This window comes from Rattus norvegicus, chromosome 10 (genome assembly GCF_036323735.1).
Source record: "Rattus norvegicus strain BN/NHsdMcwi chromosome 10, GRCr8, whole genome shotgun sequence".
Lineage (NCBI taxonomy): Eukaryota > Metazoa > Chordata > Mammalia > Rodentia > Muridae > Rattus > Rattus norvegicus.
Window position 1 is genome coordinate 91,334,512 of NC_086028.1, and position 17,882 is coordinate 91,352,393.

A 17,882-nucleotide genomic window follows, 5' to 3' on the forward strand; every position below is an offset into this window, starting at 1 on the left:
GCTAAGGGTTCTGAAGTGCAAATTGATCTCAGGTAGCTCTGGGGAAGAACTTTTACAATCAAGAATTCTCTTAAGTGAGCCAACATTCAGCACTCAAAGTGTGATCCCTCACTCTAGCTAATGAATGGTATATATAAAGGAGACAGAGATGTTTTGTATTGTTTTCTAAAGCAAAGTATTCAAAGGGGAATAAAGAATTTTTAAAAATAACTTCCTAAAAATGCTACTGGACCTTACTGTAGAGTCTCAAGTGATTTCATTTAAAAATGACTGAAAGGATGTGACAGTGTCAGTCTGGTATTTGTTTCTAGGTCAGCAGACTGCTGATTCTGGGAGGAGCCAATATTAATTACCGGACAGAGGTTCTAAATAATGCTCCCATCCTATGTGTCCAGTCTCACCTTGGCTACACAGAAATGGTGGCCCTGCTTTTGGAGTTTGGGGCCAATGTGGATGCCTCTTCTGAGAGTGGCCTGACTCCTCTGGGATACGCTGCAGCAGCAGGGTTCCTGAGCATCGTGGTGTTGCTGTGCAAGAAACGGGCCAAGGTACCTTCTGCCCACTCCTGCTGCTTTTCTTATTCTCTCTTTCTTTCCTCCCACTGTAGTTTGCAACTCATTTGTTACCTCAACAATCTAGGTGCACCCAACCCTGATGCAGAGCAGATCAAAGGGAAGACCCACTGAGCTCATATCCCAGTGTTAGCCTGCTGTATCAGGACAGTTTTACATCTGTGTGTGTGTGTGTGTGTGTGTGTGTGTGTGTGTGTGTGTGTGTGTGTGTGTGTATGTGTGTGTGTGTGTGAAAGAGAGAGAGAGAGAGAGAGAGAGAGAGAGAGAGATCTATAAAACAGCATTCATCAGCAACCATACCTAATCCCTGCCTAATAGCCCAGGAGGTATCTCCTAAACACAGAAGAGTCTAACAAAACTCCAGAAAAGAAGCAAAGGCCAAAGAGACTGCAGTGGGAGGTCTGAACTGCACGGTGCCTGCCTGCACACCCTCGGGCTTTCATGTTTAAAAAGAAACCTTAGGCATGAAGATGAGAACAATCCTTGAGATTTGGATGCACTCAGACTGGCCAGGGGCACCCCAAGTGTTTGTTAGCACATTTTGGTTCACATTTCCAGATGTTTTATTGTTTTTATGTGGTGTTACGGAATGCATGCATTAAGAACATATAGATACATGTACACAGGTGCACTACTGTAGAGGCCAGAACCGGACACTGGTATTTTCTCCTTACTTTATTGCCTTAAGAAGGAATCTCATTGAACCAGAAGCTTCACTTTTCAGCTAGGCTGGCTGGCTAGTGAGCTCCCAGGATCCTTCTGTCTCTACCCACAAACTGTGGTACGACAATACCTGCCATGTCCTGCTTTCATGTGGATGTTGGGGATCAAGCTCAGGCCCTCATGTTACAGAGCAAGTAGTCTTCCCAGTGAGACATCATCCCAACCTCCAAAATATTTTCTTTATAGTATTTTCCAAGTCACTGATACAGGATAATTCAATTTCAAAATACTGGTAAAAGAAAAATCACTGGCTTCACAAATGTAGGCCACCAAGGATAATTGTAGCCTCGTGGTATTTTGATTTTGTCATGAAAACTAAGAATGTTAGTGGTTTCACAGGGAAACCTAAGTAATATATGTGACCTCATTTTGAGACGTTCAGTATTGTCACCAGGGGACCAAGGAAAACTGCTGAGACTCCTTGAGGAAGTGAGACCTGGATTCCCAGCAAAGTCACAGTCTTGGATGTTACTGTGATACAGATCGCCCACCTCTATCAATGTTTCTTTGTTTGAATAGATAGTTCTAAAAAGAGAATATCTGCTCCTGATGTTACTCTTTATGTAACTTGCTAGGTCTTTAAATCACCTCTGCCCTATACCACCATGCGATTTTTTTTTTTTACTTGTTCTTCATTGTTTTCCCAGAGCAGATTTGGTTACACTGTTTATTCTCTTCAAAATCCTATCTCATCTCTTCTGTGTTTGGGATTGGTAAAATTAAGCTAAAAACAAGATGTGGACGCTGGTGTGGTGGTGCACAGCTTTAAAACCCAGCACTGGGAGAGAGAGGCAGGTGGATCTGCATGACTTTAGGCCAGTCTAGTCTAAAAAGTGAGTTTCAGGACAGCCAGAGCTATATATAGAAACCTTGGGGAGTCAGGGAGTGCACATCTCTAACTGTGTGACTTGGGAGGCTGAGGCAAGGGAATCACAAGTTTAAAGTCAGTCTGGGATATATAGAAAGGCACTCAAAAAAAAAAAAAAGAATGAAGAGGAGGAGAGGAGGCATCTGTCTCAGGGAGTGTCTGTCACAGGCCAGTGCTCTTGGCTGCACTAGCCTGTGCTCCTGCCTAACAAGGACCCACTTGGTTTGCTTTCAGCATCGCCTCTCGCTGTGCTCTTTGTCCTGGTCTGCTGCTCTTTGTGTCACTTATCACTTCTTTTCTTAATTCACATCACCTTTTTCTAAATATCTGTAGGTATATAGATATTTACCTTATCTTAAAGGACCTTAAAAAGAAAGTCCTCTCACCTGCTAACCAAAAGCTACATCACGTCTCTTCCCTTCCCTTCCATATTCCTGAGACCCATTGTAAGAGTCATCCCTCTTCCTCACTGCTCTCTAACTACCTATAATCCAGCATCTGTGTGATAAACAAATTGGGTTATTATATAAATAAAACTTGTATTCACCCAATATAATTGTTGTCCAGGAGGCTTACTGCTGAATAAACTCACCCTTTCTGGTTCTTTCTGAACTCTGACTGGCTGGCTTAGCTATTATGGTAGCCCAAATTCCTGTTCATGCTGACTGATTCAAATTGGCTTCTCTCACCTTCTGACTGAATTGTTCTGCTTGGAAAGATAGCCTCTGAACTCCAAACTCAACTGCTCCAAACAATCAACTCCTCTGAACTGGCACAGTCACTCTTTTTCTTCCCTCACTGCTCTTAAGTAGCCTCTTTCCTGTTTGTTCTTGTGAGAGTTGGGCATATCCTACCTATGACTCATTCTGTCAAATCTTCCTCTGATCTGTTACTTTGTCTGCCCCTCAGTTAGACATTTCAAACATGGCTGCTTTCTACAAACTAAATCCATCTACATTGTTTGGAATTAAAGGTGTGTTCTAAGGTTCTATAATCCAGAGCATGTCTGCATTCCAACCAGATCACATAGACCTAGAAAGCCTTTGGATGTGATCACTTGCCAGAGCAGCCATGTAGCTGGATTAAAATTCCTCTACATTATTAAATTCATAAGCTTTAGGATCAAGGATGATTGGTTTAGATCCACGACTGAGTCCACACTTACTTCCTGTGAGGGCCTCGACACATTATCTTACTTCCTTCAGTCTCACTTTTTTCATATATAAAAACAATTAGTAGATTGTGAATTAAGAGATAAAGTGGGATATAAGAGGTAGTCCCATTAAATCTTATGGAATACCTCATAAAGAGTGTTAGAAAAAAAGAGGGAACTCTAAATTTTCACCACTCTACTGAGATTCTCCCAAAGTTGCTAACTATTGCCAATCACCAAAACGCATCTTCACACTCCCACATCTAAACCTCCTCTCAGTGTTGGTAATGCTGCGCTCCCGATGTTGTCCGAATTCTCCCACCTCTCTGGCTGTTCCCTCGTTACTATTTTTCTTCTCCCATAGCTTCACTGAGATCCTATCTTGTCACCTTGGCCGCATACTCTCTCAGCATTAATATCATAGGCTTTGGAGTAAAAGACAACTGCATTTTGGTTCTTTGACTCACATGAGTGAAGTGGTTCTAGACTCTAAGGTAATTCCTGAAAAGAAGCTTTAAGCTGTGATTCACATTCCTGACAGCCTTCTCAACAGTAATGCCCGATGCCTCACTCGTACCCCACATTAACCTTCCAAAATAACTCAGTCTTTACTGTGTGACTCTTTCCCTTCCTGCTTTTAAAATCGGCTAATGCTAAAGACTCTTCAACACCTGTTCTTCTTTTGCCTTTACCAAATCGTTATGTAACCAACTCTGTTCCGTTTTATTCTGAAAATGCCTGAGCAGCCATCCGCATCCCAATTGTCGCCGCTGCATTGTTCTTGTTCTCCTCCTCCATGGCAGCCCCTTCCAGGTTATAATGTTTGCCTGTTTCTCGAGCCCCCAAAGACCACAAAGGAAGCTATTCCAGTGCCATCACACAAGGGTCTTTATTCAGGCTCCAGCTCAGGTCACACATCCTCACTGACACAGCAGGATGCGAGGGTGAAGCCCCGAGCCCAGTTTCAAGCAAGCATTTTTAGAGTCAAGCAAACAAGCAAGAGGGTATCCAGCTTGGCACACGTCTGATTAGGGGGCTATTATGGAATTTGTTGCTCTTTAAAATAATGACTGGTACTGAAAGCCAAACCATAAACCTTCATAAGTAAATATCTTTAGGTCCAACTGTAACTTCTGCTTTCCTCCTGATTGGTGGTTGTTAGGGAGTGACCTGGAAACCAGTGCTAGGTCCAGGCCTGGTGGTTAACTGGAGTTCAACCTTAGGTCGGGTTCTCTAAGATGGAGCCTGAACCCAGGACCAGGCTTGCCTCAAATTCACAGAGATCTGCTTACCTTTGTCTCCCATTGTCTCCCAAGCAGTGGCATGCATTAAAGGCATGCACCACCATGCATAGCCGCTTAATTTCTTGAAATCCTTTATTTTGAAGGAAATTTAGACTTGCAAAAATCAGAGTTCTCATAAATCCTACATCCAGCTTTCACTGATGCTAACAGTTTAAGTGACTGTGATTACAACATCAAAACTAAGAAATTAATATTGATATAGTATGATTTGTCAACTTACAAACCTTTCTGAAATTTCTTCATCTGACCCACTAATGCCATTTTCCCATTACAGTAGGTAGTCTGAATCCTGCCTAATACATTACATTCATTACATCCCCTCTAGTCCAGCACACTCCCTCAAGTTTTCTTTGTCTTTTATGATTTGAAATTTTTGAAGAATTCTTGTCAGTTAGTTTGTGGAAAGTTTTAATTTAGATATGTTCTCATTATATTTCGGTTCATTAAGGATACCACAGAGGTAATACCGTATCCCTTAATTGAAATGCTATACTTGATGTCCACATATCTTACTATAGATGATAAATTCTGTCACTTGGTTAAAGGTACAGTCTTCCCAGTGATGATTTGAGCCTGGCAGGTGCATTTGTCATTGCTCATCACTCTTTGGTTTACTTGTGTTCAGATCTATTCTTGATTTTTACTGTGAGAGGTTATGACTCTGATGCCTATTCCAAGATGATTTTTCTACTTTCATTTTCCTCATTTATTGATAGGAATTCCATTGTAAAGAAGATCTGTTTTAAACTATGCACACTTTATGTATGCTTGTAAATTCCAGAATTTAGGCAACTGAAGCAGGAGGATCATGAGTCCAAAGGCAGCTTTGGTATATAATGAGACCTTGCCCTACACCTCATGTATATATTTCTTCAGTATTAATTCATTATTTATTTGTATCACTATGGACTTATGGATATTTATTTTATTCTATAGTCTGCAACCCACTACCATCATTATTCATTTGTTAGTCAAATTGTCCCAGAATCAGCCTAGTCAGTTGGTTAGCACATTGGTTCACAATACTTAATTAGCCTAGTCAGTTGGTTAGCACATTGGTTCACAATACTTAATTAGCCTAGTCAGTTGGTTAGCACATTGGTTCACAATACTTAATCAGCCTAGTCAGTTGGTTAGCACATTGGTTCACAATACTTAATTAGCCTAGTCAGTTGGTTAGCACATTGGTTCACAATACTTAATCAGCCTAGTCAGTTGGTTAGCACATTGGTTCACAATACTTAATTAGCCTAGTCAGTTGGTTAGCACATTGGTTCACAATACTTAATCAGCCTAGTCAGTTGGTTAGCACATTGGTTCACAATACTTAATCAGCCTAGTCAGTTGGTTAGCACATTGGTTCACAATACTTAATCAGCCTAGTCAGTTGGTTAGCACATTGGTTCACAATACTTAATCAGCCTAGTCAGTTGGTTAGCACATTGGTTCACAATACTTAATCAGCCTAGTCAGTTGGTTAGCACATTGGTTCACAATACTTAATCAGCCTAGTCAGTTGGTTAGCACATTGGTTCACAATACTTAATCAGCCTAGTCAGTTGGTTAGCACATTGGTTCACAATACTTAATCAGCCTAGTCAGTTGGTTAGCACATTGGTTCACAATACTTAATTAACCTAGTCAGTTGGTTAGCACATTGGTTCACAATACTTAATTAGCCTAGTCAGTTGGTTAGCACATTGGTTCACAATACTTAATCAGCCTAGTCAGTTGGTTAGCACATTGGTTCACAGTACTTAATCAATCAGCCTAGTCAGTTGGTTAGCACATTGGTTCACAATACTTAATCAGCCTAGTCAGTTGGTTAGCACATTGGTTCACAATACTTAATCAGCCTAGTCAGTTGGTTAGCACATTGGTTCACAATACTTAATCAGCCTAGTCAGTTGGTTAGCACATTGGTTCACAATACTTAATCAGCCTAGTCAGTTGGTTAGCACATTGGTTCACAATACTTAATTAGCCTAGTCAGTTGGTTAGCACATTGGTTCACAATACTTAATCAGCCTAGTCAGTTGGTTAGCACATTGGTTCACAGTACTTAATCAATCAGCCTAGTCAGTTGGTTAGCACATTGGTTCACAATACTTAATCAGCCTAGTCAGTTGGTTATAGCACATTGGTTCACAATACTTAATCAGCCTAGTCAGTTGGTTAGCACATTGGTTCACAATACTTAATCAGCCTAGTCAGTTGGTTAGCACATTGGTTCACAATACTTAATCAGCCTAGTCAGTTGGTTAGCACATTGGTTCACAATACTTAATCAGCCTAGTCAGTTGGTTAGCACATTGGCTCACAGTACTTAATCAATCAGCCTAGTCAGTTGGTTAGCACATTGGTTCACAATACTTAATCAGCCTAGTCAGTTGGTTAGCACATTGGTTCACAATACTTAATCAGCCTAGTCAGTTGGTTAGCACATTGGTTCACAATACTTAATCAGCCTAGTCAGTTGGTTAGCACATTGGTTCACAATACTTAATTAGCCTAGTCAGTTGGTTAGCACATTGGTTCACAGTACTTAATCAATCAGCCTAGTCAGTTGGTTAGCACATTGGTTCACAATACTTAATCAGCCTAGTCAGTTGGTTAGCACATTGGTTCACAATACTTAATCAGCCTAGTCAGTTGGTTAGCACATTGGTTCACAATACTTAATCAGCCTAGTCAGTTGGTTAGCACATTGGTTCACAATACTTAATCAGCCTAGTCAGTTGGTTAGCACATTGGTTCACAATACTTAATCAGCCTAGTCAGTTGGTTAGCACATTGGCTCACAGTACTTAATCAATCAGCCTAGTCAGTTGGTTAGCACATTGGTTCACAATACTTAATCAGCCTAGTCAGTTGGTTAGCACATTGGCTCACAATACTTAATCAGCCTAGTCAGTTGGTTAGCACATTGGCTCACAATACTTAATCAGCCTAGTCAGTTGGTTAGCACATTGGTTCACAATACTTAATCAGCCTAGTCAGTTGGTTAGCACATTGGCTCACAATACTTTTAGTACAGCTTCCCTTTGGCACCACAAAATGTTCCAGCTTCATCTTTTACATTACTACCCCAGTCCTGAAATGAGCTGTCTATTCCAGGGAATGAGAATTTTATCCATTCCTTTAGTTTTTACACACACACACACACACACACACACACACACACACACACACACACACACACAGCCTGAACACTACTGGCTGATTACAATCCAGAACACTTAGTCTGGCATTGAAGAATGTCCTTGCTTTCAACCTCATAAACTTCTTTTTTCAGGTCCCTAACAAAAACCTAGAATAAGGTAATCAGTTCCCATCTCAGCCAGTTGTGATCTATTTCTGCTGTATTAGTTCCTGACTGCACTCAGGATCAATTTTGGTGGACTGGGGAGATGGCTTAGGCAGTTAAAGGCTTGCTCCATAAACATGAAAATCTGAGTTCAAGTCCTGGCACCTGCGTAAAAGCTATAGTCCATGACTCACATCTGTAATTCTGTCACTGGTGCAAGGTAGAGACAGGGGTATCCCAGTGGCCTACTGTCTAATCAAACAAACTAACTGAGCTTCAGCTAGAAAGCAGCTAAGGAAGCCATCCAACATCCACATGTGCATGCACAGGTATGCACACCTATACAGATGTTCATACATCATCATCATAATTTGTTGTGCTGATTTTATTATATGTATCTGTTTTTAAATAGACTGGCTTGGTCACATTTCCCCTTACTTTATTTGAAAATGTTGAGAACAGAATTTATTACTTTTCCACATTTTTATCCTTAGCATTCAGTTAACATTTGTCATGTGGGTCCCTGGGTAGAAGCAAAGTCGATGGGAGAATCAGAAACAAAGTTTAGGTTCAGATGTTCTAGGTATACTAGACAGATAACCACATTTTTGCTAGACACTCCTGTCTAAGGGCTGTCTGGAAGATCAATCTTAATCAGCCTTTCTTTCAACCTAGACTTTGAACCAACACTGAAATTAAACTGCTTCTGGAGCTGAGTCTAGAATAAAGCTCCAAGTGCCTCCTACCATCAGGCCAGATCTTTGACCCTCTTCCCTTCTGCTGAGAAAGGAGACGGTTTCTGCCAAAACTTGGCAGTCCCATGAGTGATTCATGACACAAGATGGTTTTTCTTTGGATCATTGTGGACATTTTTTGTGCAGCAGAGCCATGGGTCTCTCAAGGCATGGTCTGAAAAGAATTATTTGAGGTCAAAGGAGAACTTCACCTGAGAGTTTTATTTTATTTTTTCCTTTAGTGTAAAAACAAAAGCCTTACCTCATTTTCTGGGGAAAGTTCTTGCAGAGGGATGTGCAGGGGAATTGGATATCAATTATAATCTAGGCTGAGTAGAAAGTGCCCTCTAAGTTCAGAGTGGGAAAGGGTGGTGTAGATAGCTGCAGTCGTCAGGGTAGAATGCAGCCACCAGCCGTACTCACAGATGTCTCTATTCTCTTCCCATAGGTAGATCACTTATTCACAGATATCTCTATCCTTATTCACAGATGTCTCTATTCTCTTCCCATAGGTAGATCACTTATTCACAGATATCTCTATCCTTATTCACAGATATCTCTATTCTCTTCCCATAGGTAGATCACTTGGATAAAAATGGACAGTGTGCTTTGGTTCATGCTGCTCTGCGAGGTCACCTAGAGGTTGTCAAGTTTCTGATTCAGTGTGACTGGACAATGGCTGGCCAGCAGCAAGGAGTGTTTAAGAAGAGCCAAGCCATCCAGCAGGCCCTCATTGCTGCAGCCAGCATGGGTTACACTGAGGTAAGAAAAAAGGGATAGGATTTTTCTCCAAAATTTTGTATTAAAGAACCTAAAAAAACTGTTAGGGGAAGATTTAAATGCTACAAAATTGCCAGCCAAATTGGTGCAAAGTTTTTAATCACTATTGTGAAGAATGGGGGATTAAATTCCACAAAGCAGTACTCACATGCTATGGTATCTAAAATTTTGTATGTGGAACAAACATGAAGGTCAGAAAGGAGTTTGGAAATTCTCACAGCTCTTCCCATACTTTGACACTAAGACACAGAGGAGTTACTGACCTGTGTGGACTTCTGTTCAGACATTGTGGGACAGGAAGGATACAACCCACAGAACCTTAAAATGGTTGATTTGGGTTCTAGATCATACAGTTTTCTTACTGCCTTAAAACCCTAATTTTCATCCATAAAGTTACTTAAGTGTTTTTAGAAGGCTGCTGTGAAGGATGCTCTAAATAATTAACACCATACAAATGATATTTTCTACATTATTAATAAGAGTAGCAAATTCATGGACTTGGTAATATTCTGTGAAAAGTTAAGTAACTGACAGTGAGGGAAAAAATGTAACCAAGGAGCAGGCACATACCTGCTTATGCTTAGTGTAAATTCTAATCTAAGGAATGGGTTACACAGTGACAGTGTTCTCAATTGAATGGTTAATTGAGTATTGGCTTTGGCCAAATTTAAATCTGTAGCCAAACCTGTGGTTGCAACCTAACTATGATGTAACAAGTAGAGTTGCATCTAATTTGCTCTTTTTCCCAATAATTTTACTGCCATTAAATCTGATTTTTTGATTTACTGTTAACTGTCTCTCACCTTTATGTAAACTCTACTGATTAAAATGAAACACATTTCAGGTTTAGCTCTAAACCAACCATTGATTTATAAAGTTTGTAACTATTCCTACCATGACTGACTTCAAGCTGCCAGGGTTTTATTGCTCGATATGAAGGTGGGAAGAAATGCACAGTGGCACACATGATAATGTTTCATCCATACAGATACAATAAATATAAATAACCTTAATATCACAGATGATAATAATAGGACACAGTTAAATAATTCAGAAATTCAGTTGAGGGACTTTGTTTTTGTGGTGTTGAGATCAAATCCAGGATCTCACACATTCTAAGCAAGTACTCTTACCAGTGAGCTGTGTCTCATATAATTTTTTTATTATTCTAGTTTTAATAAGTGACTGGATTTAACAATCAGCTTGTAAACTGGTGTGGTGGTGGTGCACAACTTTAGCCCTAGCACTCAAGAGGCAGAGGCAGGTTTATCTCTGAGTTCAAGGCCAGCCTGATCTACAGAGTGAGTTCCAGGACAGCCAGGGCTACACAGAGAGACACTGTCTGGGGGTGGGGCGGAGATCAGCTTATAAAATTTCTGAAAATTAAAGAATCAGCTCTCCTGGCTCTCTACTCAGGAGCCTGTCCCACTGCGAGGGATGCTCCAGGGAGCAGCAGTCCTCTCAACTGGCATAGACGTCACCGAGTGACTCTGAAGCAAAACCGAAATTTGTATTGTCTGTGCAAAGTCTCCTAACTCCCGGTACATCAGATTCCTGCAGACAGGCAGTCCTCATACTTCTGAGAGAAAACAAGAAAACAATTACTTTAAGGAAGTATAGACCTCAGCTTTCTCCACATTTTTTTTCCTATGTCCGTATCAGGCATCATACAAGAGATTATATCATTGGCTTAAATAAGAAGAACGTGTAATTTTTAAATCACATGATATATGGACTATGTTAAATAAAATTATGAATACTGTCTGATAGGACAGCTTCTCTCAGTATGGTTTCTGTTTTCTTTGGTAAGGCGATCAGTACTGTTTTTTCGTATGTAAGAAGTATAGTGGTGCTAAGAGGATTGCCTTCTAGTGCTTCCAGATCAGGGACAGCAGCATAGCATCTCCTCTGCAGTGCGAGCTGACATGACTTCTTGTTTCAGATTGTCTCCTACCTACTTGATCTTCCAGAAAAAGATGAAGAGGAAGTGGAGCGAGCACAAATCAACAGTTTTGACAGTCTTTGGGGAGAGACAGGTACTTCTCTGGGACATTGCTGTCTTCTCTCAGTGTCGTGTTATATTCATGCTGACTTTCTGCGTCTCTCTTACCATTATTTTGAGTCTGACATACTTTAGCACTCAGTCTTAAGACTTTTGTATTAGAGACCAGTTCAGCCCAAGTGAAAAGTTAGGCAACTTTTCGCTTCCAGCCCATTTTCCCTTTGGATTTTCCACCGTTACCACTTTTTTTAAAAGAATCACCACTCATGTTTCAGATATTTCTTTACAGTATGGTAAACAAAGAAGAAAACAATTGTGGCCTTCCTTTTGTTTGACCCTCATACGACTTCCTTTTCCTTCTTCCCAGAGTTAGGTCCTACTTACAACTGTTAACTGGGAAAATCCTGCTTCCATCCATCCACATCTCTGGCCTAGCTACATGTCTTTATGGTTATCTAGCACTGTTGAGCTTTACAATGTGATGAAAGCTGCCAGCTAGATGCAAACTGAAGGTGCCTCCTGATCTACTCCAGTTCCTCGGGGTCTATAGCAAAGCATTGTCTGTCATCTGTTCCTTACTTCACCAACAGTAGCTCTTCCTCATGGTTGATACAGGAAATGAATGCAGTCTTTCCTCCAAGACTAGGCTGGAGAAGCATAGTAACCACTGATGTGTTTTCATGGAACTAGGGCAGGGAAAGAGTAGAGCAACCACAGACATGTTGCCATTAGAAAGAGACTAATATTGAGATGGTAAATGTGTGTAGCATGTTTTACTAAACAAGAAGGGTATACATTTGGTAAAGGAGAGAATGTTGTTAAAAATCAGATAAAATGTTTGAATTTATCTAACATTTATAACAATTTGTCAAATTGTTTTCTTTCTTCCCCTGCTAAAATGTGCATAGGTTTCATGACTTCCTTTACATGTGTAATGATCCAAAGCTCCTTCTCAACAATTTTTCCCTTTGTAAAAGCCAAAGAGCAGATGCCAGGCAGCTGCAGCTTAAGAGGCCATGATAGATTAAAGGAAAATGTGCAGCTGGGAACAGCTGCTCTCCTTGGAACCCCATCCTCAGAGAAGTCCAAGGAAGGTGACCTAAAAGTGCAAAAGGGACATGTTGGTTTACCTCTCCTATTAGCAAAACCTTCTCAACAGTGTTGCCACACCTCCTGATACAGCCTTCTACCAAGGGTGTGAGAGCAGGGGGCCCAGAAATGCCGTGACCCATGTGGTCACAGTGAGCAGGGATGATAAGGCCATACTCACCATGGAGAGCATCAGACTGTGCTATGCTCAGAGAAATCCTTAGATTCAGACAGTGCATAACTGTGGCTGGTGAGATGGCTCCCTGGGTAAAGGGACTGCCTGCCACACAAGTATGAGAACCTGAGTGTGGAGTCCAGCATGCTAAATCCCAGTGTCCACAGAAACAAAAGCATGGTAACATGGTAGATCCCAGGGCTCTCGACTGGCCAGCCCTACCAACAAGCTGCAGGTTCAGTGTAGGGTCCTGCTCAAACTGACTAGAAAGTAATGAAGGAGGACACCCAAGACATCAACCTCTGGCCTCTAAACATGAGTGCATGGGTAAATGCATACACACATACTAAATGAGGGGCTTAATTTTTATTGAATATGAATTTCTTATTCAAATAAAGCTGTATGGACTGGCTGGACAATGGCTCAGAGGGTAAAGGCACCATATTGACCTGAATTTAATCCTCTGAACCCACATGATAGAAGGAGAGGACCAACTTCCTTGTTACCCTTTGACCTCTACATGCTCATTGTATTACACACACACACACACACACACACACAAATATATATATATGTATATATATATGAATAAATCTTTATACTCAAAGTTAAAAATATTTCATACTTAAACATGCACATAAACTTTTATCAGTGTACCATCTCAAAAGTTTAAAAATCAAAATTTCATGTCACAATTGTATATTTAATTTGGTATTTACATGCAATAATTTTACAATTAAAAACAATGAAAACTATACTTTGGAACAAATATAATTACTGGATCTGTAGAAAATTACTTGAGGCAAAGCATGGTCACATATGTCTATAACCTCAAGACTGCAGAAGCAGGAGCAGGAAGATGATTGCATCTGGTCTACACAGCAAGTTCCAGGCTAGCCACAGTATGTAGCAACACTCTACAAAACAGAACTATTTGACTTCAGAGAGATTTTTCAAAAAGATTATTATCTTGGCTATGTGAAAAGGACCCTACAACTCAGCACTGATGAGGCATGGAAGTACGTGTGTGTGTGTGTGTGTGTGTGTGTGTGTGTGTGTGTGTGTGTGTGTGTGTGACAGACAGACAGACAGACAGACAGACAGACAGACAGACAGACAGAGACAGAGATGCGTGATATGTATTTGCTTTTGATGTGGTGGAAGTCTCATCTGCAACCCTGACAGAAGCTGTACCTAGGGAGAGCACAGTGGTCACAGTTTTACACTCTGTCATTTAACTATAACCAAAGGCAGAGCACCACTAACAAAAAGAAGCAACATTTCTGTCAACACAAGTTCTTTCCTCTCACAGCTGTCCTCAGTCACATCCCAGTATCAGAGATGTTAAGGTGGGAGCAGTGAATCTATAATCAATGAAGCACATCTTAGAATATATTAAGATAGTACTAAGATACAATATTTGCACAGTACCCTGGGTGCTTTTGTCTTCCTTTGGCATCCTCTTTAACCCCCCAGAGTCATTTTCTCGTGTCCAGCCTTCACCATATGGCTAGCTATATCAAATCCAAAAGACCATGGAAAGGGGAGACTCGTATTATCTTTTATGCCACTGCAAAACTAAAAGGGTTTCCCCTTCTGCCTCACAGGTCTGTCCCAGACTTCTTAGGGAGCAGTACAACAGCAGCAATAAGGGGACACATCGCCCTGCCTGCTCCTTCTGTACAGACATAGACTAGGGCCAGCTACTCAGAGCCCCTAGCAGCTGTAGAGGCTCACAAAATAAGATACCCATACTTTGTACCTGTGTCATCTGTGGCCAAGATTATTGCTGCAGTCTTTTTGCTAATCATCCGTTCTTTCTCCTCTTCTCTCTGGTGATTCCTGTTCCAGAGGGATCTTTTACATCATAGTCTAATGTCATGTTTCCACTTATCAACCTTTGTATACTAGTTGTATAATTAAGTTCTTTTTTATTTTTTTGGTGGGGAAGGGTGTTCTTTTCTAAACAGTATTGCTCTGTATAACAGCTCTGGCTGGCCTAGAACTTGCTCTTGTAGACCAGGCTGGCCTTGAACTCAGAGATTCGCCTGCCTCCTGCATGTAAAATTAAAAGGTGTGTACCACAACCACCATCAGAACTAAGTTCTTTACTATAGCACAAGACCAGTCATGATCTCAGGCTCACCACTTGCTATCTTCTCTGGTAATTCTAGTAATAGCAACCATGCAATGTTTCTCCTCTCAGTGCCTCTCTACACACCTTGGTCTAGCCTTCCTCTCAGTGCCTCTCTACACACCTTGGTCTGGCCTTCCTTTACCCTTACTCCTCCTTCATTCATACCACCCAGACGACCCTCCCGCCCCACTTGCCCTAGTCAGCCATGAGTTTTTTGGAAATAGACAACATGAAATAAATAGCCCCATTAATGTTTAACTGATGTTTGAGATGCAGTAATCATTTGTCTCCAAACACCTTCCTCCATTGATCGTGTATTATATAATCCTTCAGGATGGAAATAGATAAAAGAATTATTTGCGGGGCTGGGGATTTAGCTCAGTGGTAGAGCGCTTACCTAGGAAGCGCAAGGTCCTGGGTTCGGTCCCCAGCTCCGGAAAAAAAGAACCAAAAAAAAAAAAAAGAATTATTTGCTTTTCTATATTCTGTTTAATGTCATTTAGTGTGAAAATTCCACCCAAGCTCTTTCCTATCTGCATCTTCAAGCACGCACAGACACACACACACCCCCTCATACACATACACATGCCCGCGTACACATACACACATATACATACACACATACCACAAATCATTTTTGTCAGATGCTGACAAACTAGGGAAACAAATTGTGTTTCTAGTCTCTTGGGAAGTGATTTAATTATTTCTTTTTCTTCTTCTAACTTTTATGGTTCATGGACACGGCTTTACCTTAATCTCCTTTCTTTTAACAACTCCTAACAGTTTTTGATAAGACTTATAATATCCAACCAAAGCAACTCCTTGGTCTTGATCCTGAACAGTGCAGACTGTGTTCTGCATCACAATTGTTCTGAGATGAGATTGTCCAGCTGTGTTCATGACCATGTCTAGCTGTCATCTGAAGGCTGCTGCCAAATTACATCATAACCTAAACAACAGAGATTATACAACAGAACAAGGCCAAGTGGAACATTAAAAATGTGTTACTCAATAGAGAGAAAGAGGCCAACCAGAGTAATATAATTGTTAGAATAGACAGTGCCACTTTCCAGACGAGCACTGTCTGTGAATATGTTCTGTGAACTGGCATCATTAGTGAAAGCCTGGGTTCTGAAATACTAGTCTATTTTCTTCAAAGTGCTATCAGTTTTGCTTTGTTTTAATAGTAAGAATGTTCTTGGCCCTCACATACTTGGAAGTTTGCCAGAACCCTATAACCTGGTACTTTAAACAAAATATGGGAGTTAGAAATTTTCCAAATGGTTTCTTTGAGGCACAGAGCATGTCTTAAGTTCTTAGCTACTCTTGTGTTCAAATGCCTGTGCAAGCCTAACAACCTTTTAAACTGTTAAAAATATGCACTTGGAAGCCAGACATGGTGGCACACTCGGGAGGCAAAGGCAGGCAGATCTCTGAGAGTTTGAGACCAGCCTGGTCTACAGAGTGAGTTCCAGGACAGCCAGGCATATGAAGAGAGCCTCTATCTCAAAGGAAGGAAGGAAGGAAGGAAGGAAGGAAGGAAGGAAGGAAGGAAGGAAGGAAGGAAGGAAGGAAGGAAGGAGAGAAAAAGGGAAAATGAAAAGTGTGTATATATGTGTGTACACACACATACACTTGCACTGCATTCAGTGTATACACACACATTCACTTCATAGAGGATAACACTGTCCTCCTGTGACAAATTAAGCAGAAAAGATAATCACAAGACTTTCAAAATAGGGGTTGGGGATTTAGCTCAGTGGTAGAGTGCTTGCCTAGCAAGCACAAGGCCCTGGGTTCGGTCCCCAGCTCCGAAAAAAAAGAAGAAAAAAACAAAAAAAGACTTGCAAAATAAAATTGAGTACATCTTCAAAAATTGCTACATTTTCCCTTATGAACCCATTTTACCCTTAGGGCAGGAAGAGATTATTTGAAAGTCTTTTGTATGTGTAAGTTATAAGGAGTTTTAATTTTATATATGGCTCAGTTATAGACAAATTAAGCTAAACCCCAAGGCAAATGCCAGGCCAGCCAGATAGCTCAGTGAGTAGGGTACTCTCTGATTAGCCTAATGACCTGAGTTCTATCCTTGGGATGCGAGTGGTGGAAGGAGAGAACTAAACCTTGCAAGTCGTCCTTGGTCTACGTTTGTTTACATATACACCAAATAAATAATGTAAATGTTTAAAATTCTATAATTTTTCACTTAAGTGAAAGATTATAAGTGACCAATTGATTCAAATTTCACTATCTTCTTTGATTAGAGTACAACATTTGAGAACTAAAATATGTATACCCGCCTAATAGTGTTTATTTATCATTGAATATATGGCTGTGATGAAGGGAGGGCCTTTTGTCAGCCTACTATATCAGTTCTCCAGATCAAGTTGGAAGATGGGGAAACATGTATTCCCAATTTGTTTTTTAATAAAATATAACTCATACTATTTTCTAATAATTTTCCATTTTCCTACCCTTTGTCCAGACTTTAAAACGTAAGGGCTAAGGAGCTAAACATAGGTCCTGTGTTCAGATCCCCACCACCCACATAAAAAATTGAACACAGTGGCATACATCTGTAATCCTAACCCTAGGGAAGCAGAGACAGCTGAAGTTTAGGAGCTTGCTGGTCTCCAGTCTAGCTCTCTGTTCAGTGAGACCCTTTCTCAAAACAAACAAACAGAAAACTGATGGAGAGTGTCTTAGTGCTGGGCTGTTAGAGACACCGTGACCATGGCAAATCTTACCAAAGAGAGCATTTAACTGGAGACTTGCTTACAGTTCCAGAGAGTGAGTCTTAACATGGCAGGAGTCTGATGCCAAGTATGGAGCCAAAACAGTGGCTGAGAGCTGCACCCCGGTTCATAAGCAGAGAGAGATTGAGCTTGTCGTGGGCTTTTGTTGTTTTTTTTTTTGTTTTGTTTTGTTTTGTTTTGTTTTTTTCTTTTTTCTTTTTTTTTTTTTTTTTCGGAGCTGGGGACCGAACCCAGGGCCTTGCGTTTGCTAGGCAAGCGCTCTACCACTGAGCTAAATCCCCA

General features: G+C 40.7%; 1 protein-coding gene across 17 annotated transcripts in view; it reads left to right on the top strand.

Annotated features, from left to right (window-relative positions):
- The window catches only part of Tanc2 (tetratricopeptide repeat, ankyrin repeat and coiled-coil containing 2), a 320,432-nt gene that overhangs the window by 281,652 nt on the left and 20,898 nt on the right, over positions 1-17,882 (top strand). For all 17 annotated transcript variants that reach the window (XM_039086155.2, XM_039086153.2, NM_001191653.1 and 14 more), the window contains 3 exons: positions 312-548; positions 9,238-9,423; positions 11,384-11,477. In XM_039086155.2, coding sequence (XP_038942083.1) covers positions 312-548; positions 9,238-9,423; positions 11,384-11,477 — 517 coding nt within the window. The remainder of the gene's footprint in view (positions 1-311; positions 549-9,237; positions 9,424-11,383; positions 11,478-17,882) is intronic.